Source organism: Kogia breviceps, chromosome 20, assembly GCF_026419965.1.
Source record: "Kogia breviceps isolate mKogBre1 chromosome 20, mKogBre1 haplotype 1, whole genome shotgun sequence".
Lineage (NCBI taxonomy): Eukaryota > Metazoa > Chordata > Mammalia > Artiodactyla > Physeteridae > Kogia > Kogia breviceps.
The window spans coordinates 8,087,633-8,109,696 of NC_081329.1; the positions used below are offsets into that span (position 1 = coordinate 8,087,633).

Sequence of the window (22,064 nt, forward strand, 5' to 3'; positions counted from 1 at the left end):
TATTTTGCAGGCACTGAGTTTGTCCACTGTAGTTAAAAAAATGTTTTGGACAAAAATATTTATATTAAAAAATCATTCTTGCTGAAGTTTGTCTATATACGGGTCACAGAAGCAAAGAGATTTATGAGTTTCCTCTTTGCTCTTTGTAACTAATTAAAATTACCCAAACCTGATTTCATGCTTACATATAATGAGAGAATATATGATTTGGTATACTATATAACAGATTTAGGATCCATTTATTATTTCTAAAATATGTATTTTATATCATACATACTTTTTCTTAGAAAAGGCCTTGGGAAATTGCACCTCCTGTCACACCATGCAGTTGTTTCAGAGAATTTAATTCATTATTTGACTTTTTAATTTAAATGAAGAGAATCAATAAAACACTGCCCCCAGGGCACAATTCCTGTTCTCTTCACTGTCTTTTAATGTTATTGGAGACAAGTTCCCTTTAGCTAAATATCTCAAGTATTTAGAGAGGAATTGAGTATGTCAGCCTTCCTATAAGACCTTAAGGGTTTGCGTCTTTGAAAGCTGGGGTGCTTCCTGTGGCCTTGAGATGCCCTTCCTTAGGTGGGTCCTGTGCCCGTGGTCCCTAGAGTCGGGGCAGAGGGCCCGCCTCTTGGGCAGCTTCGCTTTGAGGTTTTCCTTGGTGCAGATCTGCAGGCACATTAACCTCCAGCCAACTGCGATGTTACGCTACCAAATGTTAAGACTTGGGTAAAGCTCCCGAAGCCAGGGCTCCGTTTAACATCCTTCCACAGGTGAGCTCAGAGCGTGGGCTCTCGCATCCCATCGCGGAGCGCGTGGGCCACTCGGTGAGGTGGTGAGCAACACACAGGTGTGTGCTTTCTGCCTCCTTAATATTCAGGTAGAAGACCAGCCAGGAAAGCCCTGAGCTCCGATATAATTTGTGAAAAGCGTTGTTGGTTGGCCAGCATCTTGCGGGGATCCAGGAATAGAAACAAGGGAGGATCACAGAGATCTGATGGGGGGTGGGGGGGGGGCTTGGGGACAAGCACAGAGTGAAGTGAAGCTCTGGGACACAGAATAGATCCAACCGCTATTAAACTGCTTTCCTGTTTGTTTACTTCTCATTTCTGGTGGTCACATCGTGAATCGTAGAACTGCACAATCAATGCAGAAACACGAACTTTCTAGCAGCCTGAGTGGCCCGAGAGCTTCTGAGTTTCCTGCTTCACGTTCGTGGAGCCCAGTAGAATTTACTGTCAGCAGATGGTTGAGATGCTGGCTGCTTTTTTAGGGACCTCCATTTCCCTGACACATTCTTTCTTTCTGAGTAACGCTTCATGCTTTTATTAAGTCCTAGTCAAAGATGACTTGTCACCTACATCAGGGTCCATGATCTGGGGTGTTCCCTACTCGTGAAATGCTGACACGGAAGACTTCTTTTCCGATTCACTCTTACAAGATACAAAGTGATCTCAGAGAAGTCATTTCTTGAACGTTGTATGTTTAATTGGTATTAAACAAACATTATTTATTTAAATAAATTATGCAGGTTAAAAATAGCAGCTGCTGAACATTTCTAACATGCTAAATTGAACGATTTACTTACTGAGGATGTTTTATTCTGTGTCTGGCTCTCCCTGGTAGAACGCGGACCCAGGAAGGGAGCCTCTGTTGCGTTCACGGCTTCGTCACGAGGATATAGAAAAGATCCTGAAATGCGGCACACACCATAAGCGCCAAGAATATCTGTCAGGAGAATGGCTAGTTCTTCAAAAGCATTTTGTTTGAGATTAAGAATGAGGCACGTACAAGCGTCTTACTTTGGTTTTATTTACTGGATACTTACAGAGCATGTACTATGTGCTGGGCGTATGCTATAGATATACAATAATCTATGTGGTTCGTTAGTTTGATATTATTTGAATTTTTAGTCACTGTATGGGCTCATATATAATTTTAAAATTATCTAGCTAATACAATATCTCTTAATACGTGCGTGGATTATCTATCACTTTATTTCTTTATCTATTCAAATATCGTTAATAGCTTTTACATAAGATAATCAGTTTTAGTAATGATCAATAGTATAGCAGTTTTCCCTTTAGCATTATATATTATAAATGTATACGTATACCTACATTTTCATCTCGTATGATAGGATTTCAACACACAAAGCACACGAGGAGAAACGCATCTATAATACTGGCAGTGAATATTCAGATGTTACAGAACATCCGAAGGGAGCCTTGTTTGTTCTGGACGGGCTCCCATTGATCGGACATGATGGCCACCTATATGATCATGACAGCACTGATCTGGCAGAAGAAAGCTACACCTCCGTGCACGACTACAAAATCTAAATCTAAAAAGCGCTCCTTCTAGAGCTTTAATGTCAGGTCCCGGATGTATATCATAAGCCACAAAAAGAACAGGTTGCCGGAGATGGCCATTGGCAATGACATTTCTATCAATTCAACAGGTGTCTGAAATGGTCGCCCTATTTCAAATGGCTGGTTGCTGTACATTTATTTGTAGTGTGTGTGTTTTCATCCATCTCTGGCTCCCTTAGAAATCTTGTAGAATATTTATTTACTTCTCGGTGGCCTTACCGCCCACTTAGCGCTTAAGAAAAAAAGAACTGGTCAAATGAAAATCTTTCTGCGGCTCTCCACCCTGGGGCATCCTATTTAGAGGTGCACACATGAGATGCTTTCGTCTTGCCAACATCTGTTTGGTCTCTGTGTTTATCATGCAATAACTCTGAGGAAGTGAGACTTGCGCAGACCCCTCCTGTAGCCCGGGATGCCTTTCCTCACCGCAGCCTTGGCAAGTCCGGCATCCTTCTGGTTTCAGCACACGCCGTGAGTCTTCCCCTGTCCTCGAGCAGCGTCCACTTCTTCTCCTCTCCTGTTTGGTCCTCCTGGCTTCGTCTTTATCACATCAGTCGTCCTCGTGTATCCTTGTTATCCTCATGCTGTCCTCCCGACTAGACGGGGAGCTCCCCGGCCAGACGGCAGAGGTTTTTACATCCCCTAACTAAAATTAGAGATAATTAAGAATCTCTATTAGTAATTAATGGATAATTCATTAGTTCATTAACTTTGCCAGTGCACTCAGAAGTTGCTGAGTAAAAGAAAAACTGACCTCCCAATATACAGCATACATTTCTTCGAAGCTGAAGTGCCATCGAAAATAAATTTGATTAGTGAAGGTAACTAGCTGCAAAGCAGATTACTGCTTTTCAGATACTAAGCAACTCAAGAGCTAAGCTGGTCATGAAAACAGTTTATTTGGTAAGAAGCAAAGGCTAAGATCATCAAAAATCGAAAATCTAAATCTAAGGTCATTGACTATCTTATACATTTTTGGAGGGAGCTATGTAAGCTTTACGGTTGGGAAGGGTAAGACTGACAGTCATTTCTGTGGTTTATTACTATTACTTGTACTTCTTTTACTTTTTATCCCTTTTAATATTCAGTACTTCCAAGTTGAAGAATTCCTCACATTTTAAAGGTAGCCTGTCTGTGAAGTCAGAATTCCACAGTCGTGTTTATCCCTTAAAATGACTCCAGTCTCGTCTGCAGTGCTGGGCTCCTGTAAGTCCTCCTGTGGGAGAATTGGGGTTGAGGGATTTTCCACATATGGGGAAACCCTGGGAGTGAGCAGATAGGCCTAAACCCTGGGAGTGAGCAGATGGGCTAAAGCCCATCTTGTGTATTCATATTCACAGTAACGGAGCAACAAAGATAACACAATAAACAAATAATAGGTGGCTGGCATTTTGCACTTCGTAAATTAATCACAACAGGCATTGTGGGATTAATGTTCGTTTTTGCTTTCCTTTCTTAGTAGAGGCTGGACTTACCTCTTTCCTCCACACTTCAGTGAGCAGCTTACGTATTATATTGTTATTGCAAATGTTAAACATACCAAGAGAGAGTTGTTTCGTTTTTCCCTTTCTGTCCAGTCACCTAAATAAATGATGAGTGATCACTGCCTTTCTGATGTTTGCATCGATCATGCAATGCATGTTCTTTATCTTGGAGCTTTGGGTGGTCCCAAGTAACAAGAATAATGGGAATGGCTGCGAGGGTGAGTGCACCTTGTTTGAATTTGCGTATGGAGGAATACGTATTTCCCCAGTTCCCTCGCTTGTAACACCAGTTCTTCCTGGCGTTAGTGATGCACACCCCCTGCCCCCTGCCTACAACCCCACCCGTGATTAATCCTGGACAGTTCCAATGCCCAGATTGACTTTCTCTCTCTCTCTCTCTGTCCATCAGGGCAAAAGCCCTCTCTCCTTCTGACACCTCCTCCTCTTTGTTTCTCTTCGAAAGCCTCAGCTGCTTCTTTTTCAAATAATAACAGAAGTAATTAGCAATGCTCCGATATCAAAACAGAGATTCCCATGGTTGAGTTACATTTCACAAAAGAAAATCTGTATAGTCTTTGGAAAATGAGCCTTTCAGGAGGGGACCATCCAGGCAGAATGAGTACACATACTTGCTTATTTTTATTTAAAAGCTTAAATATCAATTACTTTATTCCTCAAGTGTTTACTATATTTATAGAACCTATATTTTACTATTTTGCTATATTTATATTTTTACTATTTACTATTTTACTGAGTTTATAAACCTAGCATAGTGAAAAGAGAAAAAATTTCACCTTGTAAATCAATCCTACTATTTTTTTCAATGTTAGTCATTTGAAGTACAAATAACATTTATTGATCATTTTTTTCCTAACGATTTTATTTATTTAGACATTAAATAACCAAGCCAATTAGTTGTATATGGCAGCACATTTTTATCTCCAGCTAATACACGTGATTTTTTAAATTCCAGTACCATTATTTTGGTGGCATCTGAAATTACATTGAAGTCTTTTCGTTTTAATATTTTTCTACTAACGTTTTACATCCATTACAATTCTTGAGATTATGAAACATGAACTGATTTTGACCTTTAGTTTTAGGAAATAATTTATATAAACATTTTATATAGTATATTAACAACGTTTTCTCTTCACGAAGCTGATATGGTGTGATTTTGGAATGTTTAATGAGCTTAAAATATGTATTAGATCAATTAATAGGTAGTACTGTAAAACTTGTAGTTATAAAGAGGGATTTCTTTTTAGCTTAGGAAAAGTTATTGGAGAAGACTATTGAAATCTCTCAAGATAACAGCAGTGGTGTTATGGAAGTTGTTTAACGTGTATTCATTTGAGTGAAATAATCTTGTTTTCCAAGCTAATTTTATTCAGCTATTGAATAAGAAAACTGCAGAGTTTTAACTAGTTGAATGTATAGGAGATATTCTTTTCTCAAACTGCTTTTAAGTAGGTGGGCCATGTTTTTTTTAATCATCTAATAATATACGAATGAAAAAGCAGTTCTGGATGAAAACTTTCCATTTCTCTTAATAAGTCTGGATTTAAAGGAGAAATCATGGAGCTCAGGGTACAAATGCACGTACATCCTATACATTACAATGTATTTAAATACATCCTTTCTAAATAGCTGTTGCTGCAGATAAATAGATGTTGACGGAGCGTCTATTTTCATTACCATATGTCCAGATAAAGATAGTTGTCATCTTAAATCTTCAGGAAACGACACCTTACAAAACTCCCAAACATTTACTACGCGAACACAAGAATTAACATTTACTAAACTTAGTCGTGTAAGGCACTATTATCGGGTCCGTTCATTACATAATTAATCAGAGAAGTTTCCTAATCAGTGTTTTACGGTCTGGAAGGAAAATCAGGTACATACATCCAAAATCACAGCATACCAGGAAGAGTGATGAATTTTATAGGCGTTGTAATTGTCAACATTCTAGATGATTGCATTCACTAGGGCACGGACTAAACTCTTATAACAAAAAGACTCCAAAATACGGCGGCTGAGTTTGGGAAGAAGTTTGCTTCTCTCTCTAATGCAACAGTTTAGGGGTGGGAAGGAAGTCCAGCTTGGGCAGATGACTCCATTCCATATGTTATTTACTCAGGCAGCCATTCCTTAAATTCCTGTCCTTATCTATGTGGTCGTAGGCAGATCAGCCCAGCAACCCCTCTCCAGTTTTCCAGTGCAGAGAAGAGAGAGCAAAGGGCAGGCAGCCCCCTTGGAAGGAATCTGCACGTGGCACCCTTCACTCCCCATCACATCTTCCTGCTCTGGACTTTTTCATGTCCCTGCCTGTTTTCAAGAGAGGTGAGGACACATGATCCTCTCTGTGCGGCCATATGGTCAGCTGTCTTTGTCAGTTCAGGCTGGTGTAACAAAGTAGTATCGACTGGGTGGCTTGTCCACAACAGGAATTTATTTCTCTGGGTTCTGGAGGCTGGACGTTTGAGACCAGCGGCCAGCGGGGTCCAGCTCTGGTGAAGGCTGTCTTCCAGACTGCAGCCTGCTGACCTCCAACTCTGTCTTCACGTGGGGGAAGAGGGTGAGGCTCTCTGGGGTCCCTTTTATCAGGACACCAATCCCATTCATGAGGGCTTCACCCTCGTGATGTAATCACCACACAAAGGCTCCACCTCCAATTGTCATAACCTTAGGGGTTTGTATCCCAACCTCGTTTTGAGTTTTAGGGGGGGCACAGACATTCAGTTCATAACATTAGTTAAAACTTGGCGGTGGTAGGGGGAGGTCTGTTCTAAGAAAAGAGGGCAGCTTAGCTATTGAGAGCCCACTACCAGTCTGCCACAGTGCCACGTCCATAAGCAGATATAGGCCTGAAGGTCAGCTCTGCCGTGATCTTCACGGGAACTTCCACGTGGGGTAAGGGGAGCCTCCAACCCCAAATGGAGAGTTGCAGCCACTCTGGTGAAAAAAGTCATCTCTCAAGCCTCTTTGTAAGATTCTTACATATTTGTAGTGTAAATAACAGAAAGTTAGCAAGTATATGTTGAATAAATAAGTCTTCTGATCTATAAATGATCCTCTATCATAATTATAGTAACTAATTTCAAGGCTCATCCATAATTCACCCAACTTTTAGTAAAAGTTACTGATCATTCTAATAAAAATTAGAGACTTACAGCATCCTGGTTCCCCATCTAACATAAGGTCCCAAATATTTAATCATGTCCAAGTGAAAGTCTAGAAGCCCCTGCCCGTCCCTTATGCTCTACATGACAAGTTATCTGAATGTAATTTGTTCTTAGATAGTGTGGTGAGCAAAATATTGATCATATTGCTATTAGAGATCCAGCTGATCATGGGACGCTGCCTATCAGAATTGATGGCCTACGTGCCATTCTCTTCATGTTCACAGAGTGCTTTGAATTCTGCTCCAGCATTTTCAACCTTGCAGCTTCATTTAGCTGCCTTATGCTATGGGACTTGCTCAGCCCTCCGGTGTCAGGCCAAAATTTAAAGAAACTGCCTAGTCTGACCTGACTTTGTCATATATTTTCTTGGCTCTTCAAAACCTAGATGAATTTATGTGCACACTTGAAGCAATCCACCACGTTTGGCGTTGTTCCCACAAGACTTTGTCCACAGGAGGTCTGCAACTCACAGCACAGATTCCCAGCAAGGTCCTTTTGCCCTTTTTTCTTTTCTCTATCTTTTTTTCTTCTTTTTCCTGGTTCTGTCTTTTAAAAAGGCTGCTGTAACTCGGGGCGCTACACTTCAAAACAAATAAAGAGCAGGCTTCTAGCATCTTACAGGAGTGAGCGTTGTAGGGCTGTGTATGTTAGCTTAGGTCACAGGACTCCTGCAACGTCCAGGGCCTTCCTTTCCTGTCCAGAGCACGGGAGTCCTCCTCGTTGTTGTGAACAGAGATGAATTCAGGCTTCGTGTAAAGGCAGGCTTGTGTTGGGCTGGCCAAAAAGTTCATTCGGCCAGTGAATCTGTCGCTCAGTGAAGTTCGTGGAAATGAAAAATGTCTTTCATTTTTACATAAAACCAAACGAACTCTTCGGCCAACCCAGTATTTATTCCTGGAGTGTTTGAAATTCTCTTTGAGCTGCAGGATCTTTCCTAAGACGTTAAGAATTGTCATCTTCAGATAAAGACTCTGATTAAGATAAAGATGCCACTTCTCGGGAACTCGGAATTTCCCACCCAAGCAGTGTGTGCACTCTTTCATTCACTCAGTGATTCACTCACTTATTCCATACAGCGTGTGTGAAGTCTCCACTATAGATGAAGTGCTGTTGCAGGTGTTGTGGATACAAACGTGAATCGGAAGCTAGTAAGCCTTCCCTCCTTCAACCCAGTTCTGGGGTGGAATAGATAGATACCAGTAAGCAAACAAATGAAATCATTTAAAATTGAAGTAGTGATGGGAAGAAACGAAAACATGACGCGGTAGAAAATACTAAGAGGCGAGAACAGAGTTATCTTAGGTCAGCTGAACGAGAGAGCTTTGACCAATGATGGTGATCAAGCTGAGACGTGAAGGATACGAAAAATCGCGTAAAGGTCTGGGGAGGGGTGGAGGGGGAAGTAATCTGAGCCGAAGTAACAAAGCTCGTGCGGGCTCAGAGGAGGGAGGGCGCTCTGCGTCCTCTTCAAGAACCTTGGGGAAGACCTGTGAGGCTGAAGCACAGCGAGAGGTTTAGGAATTATGGTCAGAGAAGTAGTGAGGGGCTGGGCCACGTGGGTGTTGCAGCACCTACTAAGGGGTCTGGCTTTTATTGTGACTTCCGTAGGAAGGCCCTCAGTAGGGGTGGGCCGGACCTGACTGTGCTGTAAAAAAGGCTCCTTTCCGTGGCGCCGGAAACGGATGGAAAAATGCACAGGAAAAGGAATAGCCAGAGGGATATTGAAGAGGGGTGTGTGTGTGTGTGTGTGTGTGTGTGTGTGTGTGAGAGAGAGAGAGAGAGAGAGAGAGAGAGAGAGAGATAGTACATGACAAAGAAGCATGCTTTAACCTTTTCCAAAAGACTTTCTTTTTCATAAAGCTTGAGCTCTTTATATGAATTCAATCATGGAAAAAGCTTTTAAGTTCAAATGAATATGAAAATCATAAATTAGTAATATACCAATGCCTGGTAAACTGAAACTGCTTATGTCCATAGCTTTAATTTAAGACTATTTTTAGAAGGTAGGTGCAGGCTCCCATAGAAGAAAAAGTCAATCAAGTTAGACTGAGTGACAGCCAAGAATGTATTAATTGGAAATAATAGATAAAGCCGTATGACTTTTAGAAATCGTTGAACTCCTTTCATTATTTTCTGTACAAATGTATGTTAAAATGAAAAGAAGTGCTTTTAATCGCTATAAAACCTATGCTATGTATCTAAATGAAATTATAGAACCATTATTTTAAATTATATGTACTTCCGTGTACAGGGATCTAGTGTATGTACTCGATTTGAATTACTCAGACATATATTTTTCTATGCACTTCATAAGACACACGTGTGGGTGTGTGTATGCGTTGTGTACGTGTACATGGATATAGGCATAAATATCCTAATGTTAAAAAAAAAAAAAAAAAACAATCAAGCAGTGCCAAGAGCCTGAAAGAAACAGTGCGTGTTCAGGATGTGGAAACGCCATCTCATATAATGGCTGAAAATTACATCTGTGTGTGATTTAATCTTTGTATTTTATAGGTCACTTGTGTTCTCACGCTTTATTTTAGTCTTTGAATCTTATAGTTATTGCTTTGAGTACTGTGTTGTCTCTTTAAAATTATTTCTGCTATAACTCTCTTCCTAAAAGAAATTTGCTCTTTTCCTAAGTCACCACCAATAGCATGAATATTCTTGAGTTTGTTTCCTTCTAAAGAATCTGCACCCTGTTGGAGCCATGACTGCACCCGTGTCCTGGGGGCCTGGCTCTCCTCCCCTCGTGTTCAGCCCGGCATTTGGACTCCAGCATCAGGAGCCCGTCAGATGGCTCCAAGCTAGTGATCTCCACCTGCTGCTACCACTTTCCATTTATTAGCACTAAGGGAGCACTATTTTAAATTATAGTGTCCTTGAAACATTCAATCTGTTCATATCATGCACAGCTGATAAGCTTTTTGTCTGCCCACCCCTGCGAGGATGCTCTTCCTTTAGAACAGTTGGAAAAAATAAGAGTCTTCGTCTTCCTTCTTGCTCCTGAGATCCTTAGTGACAAGCTGCTCGCCCACTGTCCCCCCACCTCCCAAGCCCGGCACCCCACACCTTCTGGCCCTGACCCACCTCTCCAGGGGCCCACTGGCACCAATTATTAACGGGCTTCTCTGGTGATAAACCCCTCCTCTGCCTTTTGTCCCGTTCCTCATTTTTGAGGCGCTGAGGGTGCACACCCCTCTTCTGTAACTGCTTTGTGCTGATTTGTGTGTCCTCCTACCTGGGGGGAGGGGCAGAACTTCTGCCCAGCAGCCTCCAGGTGAGGTTGACTGTCCCCAGGGCTCCTTTTTCATTGCAACGAAAGGTTTAACTCTCTTTGTTTGTTTGTATTTTTTTACTTCCCTGTGGGATCTCAGACTTGTCCTATTTAACATCTAGTTCATGGAGGTTTTTTTTTTTTTTTTTTTTTTTAATTTCCTGGAATAAAGCTAAACCTTCAGGTTTACAAGAAAAGCTGTTACCAGAAAGCTTTGCATTCAGGGTACCACGTGGCAATAACAGAGAAGGTGAACAGGTAGTGGACAAGAAAGGCTGTGGCCTTTCTAGTGGTGCCAGCGGGCCCCTGGAGAGGTGGGTCAGGGCCAGAAGGTGTGGGTGCCAGAGTTTGGCAGCTGGCAACTCTTGCTTAAGACCATCTCCGGGAATTGATCCCGGCCAGAGGGAGCTGCTGCGTCTAAGGTGACACCTGTCAGTGTGTGTGTTTGTGGGGGAAGCCTCATCTCATAACTGGGTAGTCTGCTGGAAGGGCTGTGGCCTCTCAGCCCAGGTTGAGACAATCTGGAAACCAACCCAGACCCAGAGCTCCCTGGAGGATGGTCTGAGGCTTTGTCATGACTGCCCTGCAGCTCAGTACCTTTTTCTGCCCGGCCCTGCTGCCTCTCCTCCCCCAGCCCCACCAGGTAAAGTGCCTGCACCCAACCCCTGTGTCAAGGGTCGGCGTCCCAGGGAACCAGGCTGTAGCTCCACGATTGAGGCCTAGGTGAAGGGAGGCTTCTTGTTGCTCAGTGGGAGGCAGCATCACCTGGAGAATGCAGTTTCCTAATCCCTCTCCCTCTGGAGGGGTTGCTGCCCTCAGAGACATGACTGCAGGTAAATCAAGCTGAGCCCCTTTTATGGTTAAGAATCTTGGAGCCTGGAGTTAAGAATCCTAAGAGTTCTCATCACAAGGAAACATTTTTTTCTTTCTTTTTTTTTTTTTTGCATCTATACGAGATCATGGATCTGTGGTCATCATTTCACGATGTATGTCATGTGTGGAAGTCAAATCAGTATGCCGTACACCCTCCACGTATATAGAGCTTAATATCAATTATATCTCAATACATTTAGAAGGAAAAAATAATAGTGAGGGAGGGAGGGAGGAACTTAGAGTTTGGAATAGAAAAAACTTGACTGGATTTTCTGTAGCGTAAGACAGTGTCCCAGGAAGGAAATCATAAATGATAACTGTATTTTGTTTAATTTTTCAATGTTGCAGTAATCCTCAAAGATGCTTTCTCCAATTTCCCTCTGGCATTTGCATTTTTCGCTCCACAGGAAGAAGTGGCCAGAAAGGCACCAGAACTTATATACATTGAAATAGCAGTTGTTGTACAGAATTCTCACCTTATATAATTGATGAGTTTATCCTTCTCTCTTTCTGTTTCTCACTGTTAAGATGGAAAATAAAATATGATATCACAGAGGAAGACGGCTAATGGCCAAGAAAGGACAAGATCCTAGTTCCTAGTTCTTCAGCTTTTTTTCCCATTAAACTGTCCCCAAATTATTTCTAACATTTCCGTTCTATTTCAAAGCATTTCAGTTATATCAACGCAAGCAGTATGGAAATGTGGTGGAAATGTCCCAGGTTTATACAGACGTGGGTTCGTCTGTGTTACCTCAACTAAGTTCCCCATCTTCTTTATAGGTAAATTTGGAAAATGATGCCTCTTTGGGAAATTAGCAGTAGCATAGATGAAGTGTCTGAGTGTTTAACCCAGATGTTCAGCAAGCGCTAAATACTATTATTTTAAGGTAATTAAAATTGTGATTTGAAGCACTGTAATAAACGTTTACCGTCACCTACAGCCTTCCACACTTGGTCTTTTATAAGCACAAATTGACCATTCTGCATTCGTGTCACCTTTCCATGATGGATACCCAGCAGCTCCCGGAGGCTACGTGCACCTGTGTGTTTTCTCCAAAACTCCTCCTTCCAAAGTGCTGCATGTCTGCGTGCTTCACGTTTTACCTGGCCGGAAGCCCCTTCCAGCAGTCTGCTTGAAGTAGAGCTGGAGCTAGAGCTAGAGAGATGTGTTTTTCCTCCCTTTAAGTCTCTTCCTTTGTTCAGACCTTCACAACTCCTTGCCCTCAGTCTATCCACAAGCCTCTGCGTCAGCTCTTAGGACGCTTTGTGGGAACTGTTTCCTCATCTGCTGTCTCCCAGACTGTGTGCCACGTGCGGGGCAGGATCTGAGGCATCTTCATCTTTGCAGTCTGATCACTGATAATAACTTGGAATGTATTTGTGGGGGAAAAAGGAGGCGTGAACTATATTGACATTATTTGTTAACAGCTTTATTGATGTATGATGTCTACTTCTGTCTTCAGTACTTAAAAATTTCTTTTTCAGTTACTCGTGATGGAGTCTTAAGTGATTTATTTGAGATCTGTCTCCTTCCATAATATAAACTCTGTGTGCTGTGACTTTTCCTAACAGCGTGATTGTCAGTGCATCCCACAACTTTGATGTGTTGTTTTAACATTTTCGTCTAGTTCAAAGATTTCCTAATATCCCTTTTGACTTATTTTTTCTTAACTATTGATTACAAGTTGGTTGATAGTTTTGTTCAAGGCTTCTATATGCTTAGTGATTTTCTGTCAATTAAGAGAGTAGTGTAGGGCTTCCCTTCCCTGGTGGCGCAGTGGTTGAGAGTCCGCCTGCTGATGCGGGGGACGCGGGTTCGTGCCCCGGTCCGGGAGGATCCCACGTGCCGCGGAGCGGCTGGGCCCGTGAGCCGTGGCCGCTGCGCCTGCGCGTTCGGAGCCTGTGCTCCGCGGCGGGAGAGGCCACAGCGGAGAGAGGCCCGCGTACTGCAAAAAAAAAAAAAAAAGAGAGTAGTGTGGAAATCTCCAACTATAACTTGGTTTTAGTCATTTCTCCTTGCAGTTCTATCAGTGTTTGCCTCGTGTATTTTGAAGCTTTGTTATTCGATACACAAATGTTTACGATTGTTATGTTCACCCTCTTAACATTGTGAGATAACCCTCTTTATCCTTGGTTATATTATTTTGCATTAAAACTGTGTGATGTTAACATAGCAACTTAAGTGTTCTTTTGATTAATGTTAGTATTCTTTTGATTAATATTTGTCGTTTTACTTTTGTGGCCTTGTGTCTTTAAAGTGTGTTTCTTGGCGTCAGTGTATCACTGCCTTTTAAAAATCCAATCTCATACTCTCTGCCTTTTTCCCCCCACGTGTCTAGTTAACGTGTTTGATCTTTACCTTCTTCAAGACATAGAATACAATTACTATAACCGTTTTAATGCCGTTGTCTACTAATTCAGCCGTCTGTGTCATTTCTGGCTAATTTTTTATTCTTCTTTTTCCTCATTATGGATTTTATCGTCTTGCCTGTTGGCCTGCTTGATTGGATACCAGCTATCGTGAATCTTCATTCGGAGGGTGTTGGAGAGTTTTGTATTCCCCAAAAGATTTGGGGATGTAGTTAAAGTTCCGGAACTGTTTGATCCTTAAGACACTGCTCTTTAAGGCTGCACGAGGAGTGAGTCAAGTTAGGGACCTCGGCTGAAAGTGTAAGTAGGCGTTCACTCTCAGGCTGTGCGAGTGATGACCCTGCAGTTGAATAACCCAGGTAGCGGGAGCCCCTCAGATTCTCCGTGCAAGGCGCCTCAGTAGCCTCGCCCTACTCTGATCCTGTTGCTTGTAAGGTTTCTGGTACGTGACGCAGGCAGCCCTCACTCTAGGGTGTGTGTTCCCCACTGCTGAGCTTAGAGCCTTCTGAGTGCACTAACTTGTGTCCAACTTGTTCTCACTGTTGAGAACAAGGTATTCTTCTCAGCCCCGAAAGCATCCTGGGCACTTTTGCTTCTAATCCCTTGGTAATTCTTTCACTCGCCTTGGGTCATGTCTTTCCATACGTGCATTAGTAAGAACTCACCCCATATTCAAGAGGGGCCCTCTGTAGGTCTCTGGAGCCCTCTTCCTCCTGTGAAATTTAACTTCTCTGACACCCCGGGGCTCTCACCTCTGTCTCAACTCAGGGACACTGTCAGGCTCAACCTGGGTTTCTCCACGCTGCGCCTTTGGTCCCTAACTCTCTCCAAGAAATAAGCTGGAGAAATTGTAGGGATTCTCATTTAATTCCTATCTCTCAAGGGTCGTGTTCCAACACTGACTGATGTCCAATGCGTTGAGAGCCATTTAAAAAAAAGAAATTTTGATTTTTTTTTTTAAACTTCATTCAAGCAGGAAGGTAAATCCAATACCTGATACTCTAACTTAGCCCACAGAAGAAGTGTTACGGTGAGATTTTTAAAAATTTGAATTAATAAATGAACTGTGACTCAGAAAGAGTTTAGAATTGTTTTCTAGAATCACTTGAATTCAGTTTTGTTAACCATCCCTAGTGATATTTAATGTAACATTTAACTTTTGGAATGGGTCTCACTGTCCTTGTTATATGGATATCATGAATTAGAGAGTGAACAGAAGCATTATTTAGCATAGGGCACAGGTCAATTTGATCAGTTCCTGGGTGGTTGCTGGCCTCTTTGCTCTCATTAATCTGATATCTACCAGGGCTTGTGGTCACGTTTGTGTCAATGTCCTTTTCAATTTTTAGAAATACTCTTACCTCATCATTATATAAATATTGAGCAACTTGCAATCAACTGAACATCCATTTATCGAGGGTAAAGTTCACTTCTGAGAAGAAGAAAGATGGTCATAAAAAAGTGTATACTGGCTTATAAGTCATTAATGAAAGCATGAGGGATCTACCTTGTGGCGGAAGTATAGGTAAATTTACCTGAGAAACTTAATGTATGTGCAATTTTCTCTTCAGCAACTCAGTGATACTTGAAAAGTTCACCTGCTGTTATTTCTTGTTGCTGTGCTCTTTTCTGTATGCCAATCACTTACGCTTAATTTTCAACCGTTGATTTTACCCGGCATCCATCCTTCCATGATGGCTTCTCAGCTGGACGCCTAGGCTCTCTTTGGTCTTGGTCTTAACTTTTTGGCCATTTTTCGATTTTGTGTAATCATTATTCCCTTCTCCCCCATAAACTTTGGGTATTCCAGAAGATTTACATCTGGGGTCCCAATTATTTTTCTTTTTTTCTTCCCTCCATCGTTACTCTGTAAATCAGAGGAAACTTAGGAACTTTTCTGGTCGTCACCCATTTTCTTGTAACTCTAGGGTACACCATGGAGACGGTGAACAGGCTTAAAAACAAAGAGCAAAGTCACATTCACAACTGAACCTACTAGTCTGCATCTGTGGCCATCATGGCCATATGCACGCATCCTGTTTTCCTGGGTCACCATCATAAATTCTTCCTCTTGTTGCTGTTTCTTCCTCAGTAGTTAACTCTTGATTTGCCATTTAGTTCCTTGATCATAGATTTACCATCATTTATATGTGAATCGGTGCCTGCGTTGTTTGGGGTGGTAAAGCTTCAGCTGCTCATAGATCCAGGTTAGTGAGGTGAAAACAGTGTCTCCCTTACACTTCGAGATATAAACCAATGAAAGGTCAACCAGAAAAATTAAAGTGTAAGACCAATGAGCTCATCGCAGGGGTCACCTGGCCGTACATGCTTTACACTCCCCAAAACCCAGTTCACACAGTCAAAAATCGTTTTCCAATGGGCATTTTTATGTTCTCACTTCTTATAAGATTATGATGTCTTACAACTGCCATTCAAAATCTTTTGAAAATCCAGCCTCTAAGATTTCAAGTCCCTTTGCCAACTTGTCATTTTCTTGTGTTAACTTTCTTACGCACTCGCTCCTGATTCCTTTCTCCCCTTCTGCAAAGTTACCTGAGAGCTTGAAACTTACTTTTAAAAAGCCATGTAATACTTTTGCCTTCAGTTTTACCTGAGGAAACATCGTAACTCTCCCAAATCCTTATATTCCTTTTATTATATCAAACAAAGTTCGGTTGAGAACATGACAGATTTCATGGCATTTTATTATCTTTATTTCTTTTGATGTTGACAACAGTTTCATAAGAAAGTTTATTGTGGTGCTGAAGGGCAGAAATGCTGGATCCACCGTGTGTAAATCCTGTCACCAATACTTGCCAGCTGTGTGGCCATGAGAAAGTTGCTTAACCTCTCTGTGCCACAGTTTCTTCCTCTCTAAAAGGGGGATAATGGGACTGACTCCATATATACTGTTAACATATATAAACCACTTGAAACAGCGTCCAGCTAATAGCACCTGCTGTGTAAGTGCTACTAATTATTATTACATTAGAGCAGGAATAATGAAGTTGAATTAATATGGCTAAAAACTGGAATGTCTTTCTCCTTTGCTTCCCTTTTTAATGACGATGTTCTTATTTTAATGACAATATTGACTCTAGCAGACTTTTTCTAGTTTTATTGCTTCTAAAATTGGTATATATCGGAACCGCTGCGTACTTTTAAATTTGTATGATTTCCGTAAAGTCCACATGGGTGCTTTAGAACTGGGAAAATAAATTTGAAATTGCTAATATATATTGAGTGCTTATTCTCTTTCATGTTCCCTGCTAACTGTTGAATCTGCGTTACCTCATACGTGTGTCACAGCACCCCCTGTTGCTACGTTTTATTTTTAATTCCCCTTGTCAAGACATAGCGACCGAGATTCAAGTAATTTGTCCAACGTTATACGGTCTGTTTCTGGAGGAGACACACAAGTCTGTCTGATACTGATCCACATACCACTGTGCCGGCTCCTTTTCTAAAGCCACTTGCCACTCCTACATCCTTCATTTAAAAATGATCTTTGCGTTTCAATTTGGCCAAACCTTACCACTTTCCGCCTTGACGTATACTTAAAACTCACTTCCTCTTTGAGTTCTTCTCATCCAGATCCTGTAACTTTTCAGGCATAATAGGTCTTTACACAGCACAGCTCCCGAAATGTTGTTCTTCACGTGGAGAAGGAGACTCTGGAAGTGGATGGCATTAAATTTCTCCCCCGCCCCTAAGAAATCCTCTTTGCTCTTGTCACCTAACTGCTGTCTCTGCATCTTCTTGTCCCACCACACGGCCACGATTCAGAGAGTCAGGACAGAGAATAAATGTTCAGGTTTCAAGATTTGAAAATCTAGCTTTCAAAGCATTCCGGAGGGTGAGTACAGTGGATTGTTCTATAATCCTTCCCAAAGGTTTCAGGAGGGAGTGGAGGGCAGTCTGTGGACAAACACATCACGCATCGTTGGCTTTATTTCCAGGGGTGTATGTCAGGTGGATAGTTGAGGTTTTATTTCCTTAAGCTGCAGTGAGACTCCTGGAAAGGCCAAGTGTAAACAACAAATAGTCTGACATTCGCCCTCCGGGGAAACCAGCTTCCAAATGCACTTGCCTAATGAAATTTCATTAATTGTGCACATCCTGTTAAAAATGCTGTCACTCCTCTGATGAATTTCAGACGTCTGTCCGTCAGCCTTTTGTCCCATTTCATGATGAATATTAGTGACATATTTTATTTTAGTATCATGTTTCCACTTCTCTTCTGGAAAGGGATTTGACATGGCCTCCATTTAATGATTGAAACAGTTGGGTCAAAGGTTTGATGTGATGGCCTAATTAAGTCATTGAATTGTGACCCCTCGCACTTGCCAAAGCAGAAGTGTTATAGAGGGATTTTCAATGAGCCTAATTGGAATGACAGCCTAGGTTTCAAGCCCTGGGTGTACAAACTTGGCTTCGTGGGATCTGATGGGTGGAAACCTGCATGAGAGGAAAGCAGTGTGCCCAGAGCTCCTTTCAATATTCTTTCACATCCACAAGTGTCTGCACTGGGGGCCTGATTCCCATCACCCTAACAGGAATTTCTTGAAGCATCTGTGAGCAAGAGTGCACATTACTTCAAGGAATGATTAAAGCAAACTAAATGTAGAGTCCAAGTCAATTCAATTAAGTGTTTACTAAGTACTTAATGTGTCCTCATTGCTCTGGGAGACACCAGGAGACCTTCACCATCTTCAGGGAAACTGGTTGAAAAGTTAGTTCAAATAAAAATGGCAGACGTGCCAGTGGGGTTGAGTTTATTTTAAGTTAGTTTTGTGCAGCCACTGGATTTTCATGTCTTGGCATTTTTGTGTGTGTCTGAGTCATAAATCTCTGTGTAGACCTATAATCATTTTTGTCCATTTTTCACAATTTAAGATAGTTTGATAATGTCTTAATGAAATGGCTGATGCCCTTGTAATATTATGTGCATGTTTGCATTTTCGTGTTAGTTTGCAACTAGAAGTAAATGTTTTAAATCATCCTCAGTTACTTCTATTCTCTTGCTGACATTGTTCACATTAACATTTTAGAATTTTTTTCCTAAATTATAAGGTTGGTTGAAATCAAAATTTTCATTCTGGACAAGGAAGAAAAACACCCAAAGCATTCATATTCACATATTCCCCCCCAGCCCCACCTCTTTTTCTCTCTCTGTTGATGATACAAATTCAGCCCATGTCTCACGTCTGTCTCTGATTATAAGGTCCCTAGCTCAGGCTGGCTATTGGGCACCCTGGGGCATAAAATAAAGTGATCCTCCAAGATAGCATTGAAAGTTTTCTACCTTAGGAAATCATAGACAGTTAAATTCCAGGCACTTAAAAATGTTTTTAAACAACATTTAAGAAACAGATTTATTGCCTTAGGGATGGTGAATGTGGAATTTAAAACAGAATTTCTTTTTTATAAAAGACCCATAGATGATTATAGATTATACCGAATTATTTTCTATTATGTTATCAAACAGGTTTTTGTAGACCGTTTTCAGAAATTATTTTCTAAAAACTAGAACTGAGCAAACTGTGACTATATAGTGATTTCATAAACATGTCAGTAATATTAAACATCTAAATTGTAGTATTTGTTTTCTAAGTGTTTCTGTATAGTTTAGTTCATATGTATTTACTACGAAAGTAAAATTAATCTTGGAAATCACTGAAATTCCCTCCCTGTTCACTGGGAAACGTCTATTTATCTGTTTACAAACAAAAAAGAAAAAGTGCTCTGTATTATACATATATACCAAAATGTACCCCTATACCAATGCAAAAAGTTGGATACAGAAATAGAATAATTTTGTTCATTTGGAAATACTTTTTATTGGAAAATCATTTCTTTTTTAAATGGTAGGATCCTTGGTTTATTTGAATTCTACATAATAGCAGCGAATTCACTGATGATACGCTAAATTTAAACCAGAAATATGGAGACAGTAGCCGACAATCATCAACTTCGTCTATTCAACTTAATGGTGCCTCAGTTAAGTTCAAAAGTACGTTCTATGAGTGTGAAACGGCATCGTGTCCATTAGGTTTCAAGGCAGTTGAATCAGACAGAGAAGCCTATCAATATGAAAAGTGAGGAGGCCAAGAAAGACCAGAATCAAGGCTATCTCACTGAAATGCAAGTGAGACAGTACTTGCCCTGTCCAAACTGATACTTAAAATTTTGTTGTGAATCAGACACTCCAAACGCATAGAGCCTTACAGATGGCTTGGAATATAACAGTGGTACAATTTTTGTAAGTCTGATAGATTAGCAAATGACATTTTAAATTTATTATTTAATTCAGTTGTTTATCCATCAAACATTGATTGAACACTTATTACGGGTGTGTATCAGGCAGTGCTGGTCCTGGAGGAATAAGGAAAAATGTGGCATGGATATTCATTCGTGCTGTATTTCTGTTATTTTTTCAGATATCTGTATTCTGCTGTATTATCTGATTTCTAACTATGTGGGACTGTAGAATCTCATAATTAAAAAAATAATCTAGATGTCATTTAGAACACTGAATCTAAGCAGAACTGTATCTTCCCCTCTTAACAAAATCCACTTATTTATACTTTTTAAATAGTTCTTTACAAAAGTACTAAATTACAGATTTTACAAAACACAGATCCATTTCTCTGTTTAATTTTTCGACAAAATTAAGATAAGTTTTGTCCTAGATTTGCTAACTTTAGTAGTTCAAAAGTGATCCCTGTCTTGTGATATAAATTGATCTCGGTAGAACATCTTCCTTTCACTGATATTTCTTTCTCCTCTTTTTTTCTCCCAATAGTTTTACCCAGCCACACATGTGGAAATCCTGGAGAAGTACTGAAAGGAGTTCTCCACGGAACAAGATTCAACATAGGAGACAAGATCCGGTATAGCTGTCTCTCTGGCTACATCTTGGAAGGTCACGCCATCCTGACTTGCATCGTCAGCCCTGGGAATGGAGCATCCTGGGACTTCCCAGCCCCATTCTGCAGAGGTAGGTGCTGTACAGGGAGGGTGTGTGATGAGCTGACACCTGGACTAAGGAAATGGCTTTGGCATTGACATTGGAAAAGTTTCCACTTAACGAAAGCAAGACACGTCACGCTGGGTCTTCCCGTGTCAACTCATTCTGTCCCCTAGAGCAATATTGTACGTTACCTAAGAAACCATGGCTGCACCCTGTGAAGTCAGTAACAAATTTAGATATGTTCCTTAAACATCCAAATTTGTCTTCATCCTGTTTCTCAAACTTTGTGGACTTCTACATATTTTTATCACTTATTGTCATAGCATTCTAAGATTTAATGCACACATTTATGGCCTCCTTGCTTTGAAGTTTCCTTTTTTATCTTTTTCTCATTAAAAATGGCAGATACCCCTTGATAATTAAATGATACCGTTGGAAGACTCTTTCAACGCTCTCGGGCTTTGGAGATGGACCATAAAGGATTGCACTAGTGCAAGGGTTCCTCGTTATGATTTGTTGCAAGATTAGAATCAGTTTTCTGGAAGCCTTGTGATTTTTAGCCTTTTCTGTGACATTATTTTCCTGATCCAGTAACTTTAGGAAAGAGCATACTTTGACTCTTAGGTTTTGACTTCCCTAAGAAAAAACTCAAACTTTTTGGTTTCAAATGTAAAAGTGTAGCTTACATTTATTGAGGTCTTAATGTAATTCAGAAAATGTGCTAAGTGCTTTACCTGAATCATATCGCTGAATTCTCACAAAACCCCACTGATATAATAAATACTCACACTCATTTAACAGGTAAAGAAGCACAATTTTAATTTTCAAAAGGTTCCAAAAGATAGCATATGATGAGTTAAGACCCAAACCCATGTCTGACTTTTTTTTATTGAAGTATGGTTGATTTACAATATTGAGTTACTTTCAGACGTACGGCAAAGTGATTTGGTTATACCTATATATATGGATGTATCTATATTCTTTTTTTTTCAATTATTTTCCATTATAGTTTATTACAAGAACCCACGTCCAACTTTTTATCCATGTATGTAACCAGGCAAATCCACAGCCTTAGTTTAAGTCCTCATATCAGAATGTGTTGTTTTCATCAGTCTGTTTATATTTTCATCTATGCTATTTAATGAATAGTTTTCTATTTTTTTTTGTTATCCCTGTTACATGTGGCAGTCTCATGAGATCTTCCCAATGCTACTTATCTTAGTTATGGCATATTGCTGCTGCTGCTGCTGCTACTACTACTATTAATACAACTAGCATTACTACTAGTACTATTACTACTACTGCCATTGTTACTACAGCTGGTAACTAGTACATATTGATTGCTTGTTATGAGCAGCCATTACTTTTTCATGTGTAATCTTCACAGTGGGTATTTTATTAAAGAAGTATTTTACACGTGAGGCACCTGAGGGTTAGATGGGAAACATAACTTGTTCAAGGTGTCCAGCTGGTAATTACGCGAGGTCAGATCCACCGTCTTCAAATCATCCCTGTGTCCTAGAGAAA

At 40.7% G+C, this 22,064-nt stretch overlaps 1 protein-coding gene across 4 annotated transcripts in view; it reads left to right on the forward strand.

Annotated features, from left to right (window-relative positions):
* Positions 1-22,064, forward strand: part of CSMD1 (CUB and Sushi multiple domains 1) — a 1,661,506-nt gene that overhangs the window by 779,893 nt on the left and 859,549 nt on the right. For all 4 annotated transcript variants that reach the window (XM_067022449.1, XM_067022447.1, XM_067022448.1 and 1 more), the window contains exon 4: positions 20,370-20,564. In XM_067022449.1, coding sequence (XP_066878550.1) covers positions 20,370-20,564 — 195 coding nt within the window. The remainder of the gene's footprint in view (positions 1-20,369; positions 20,565-22,064) is intronic.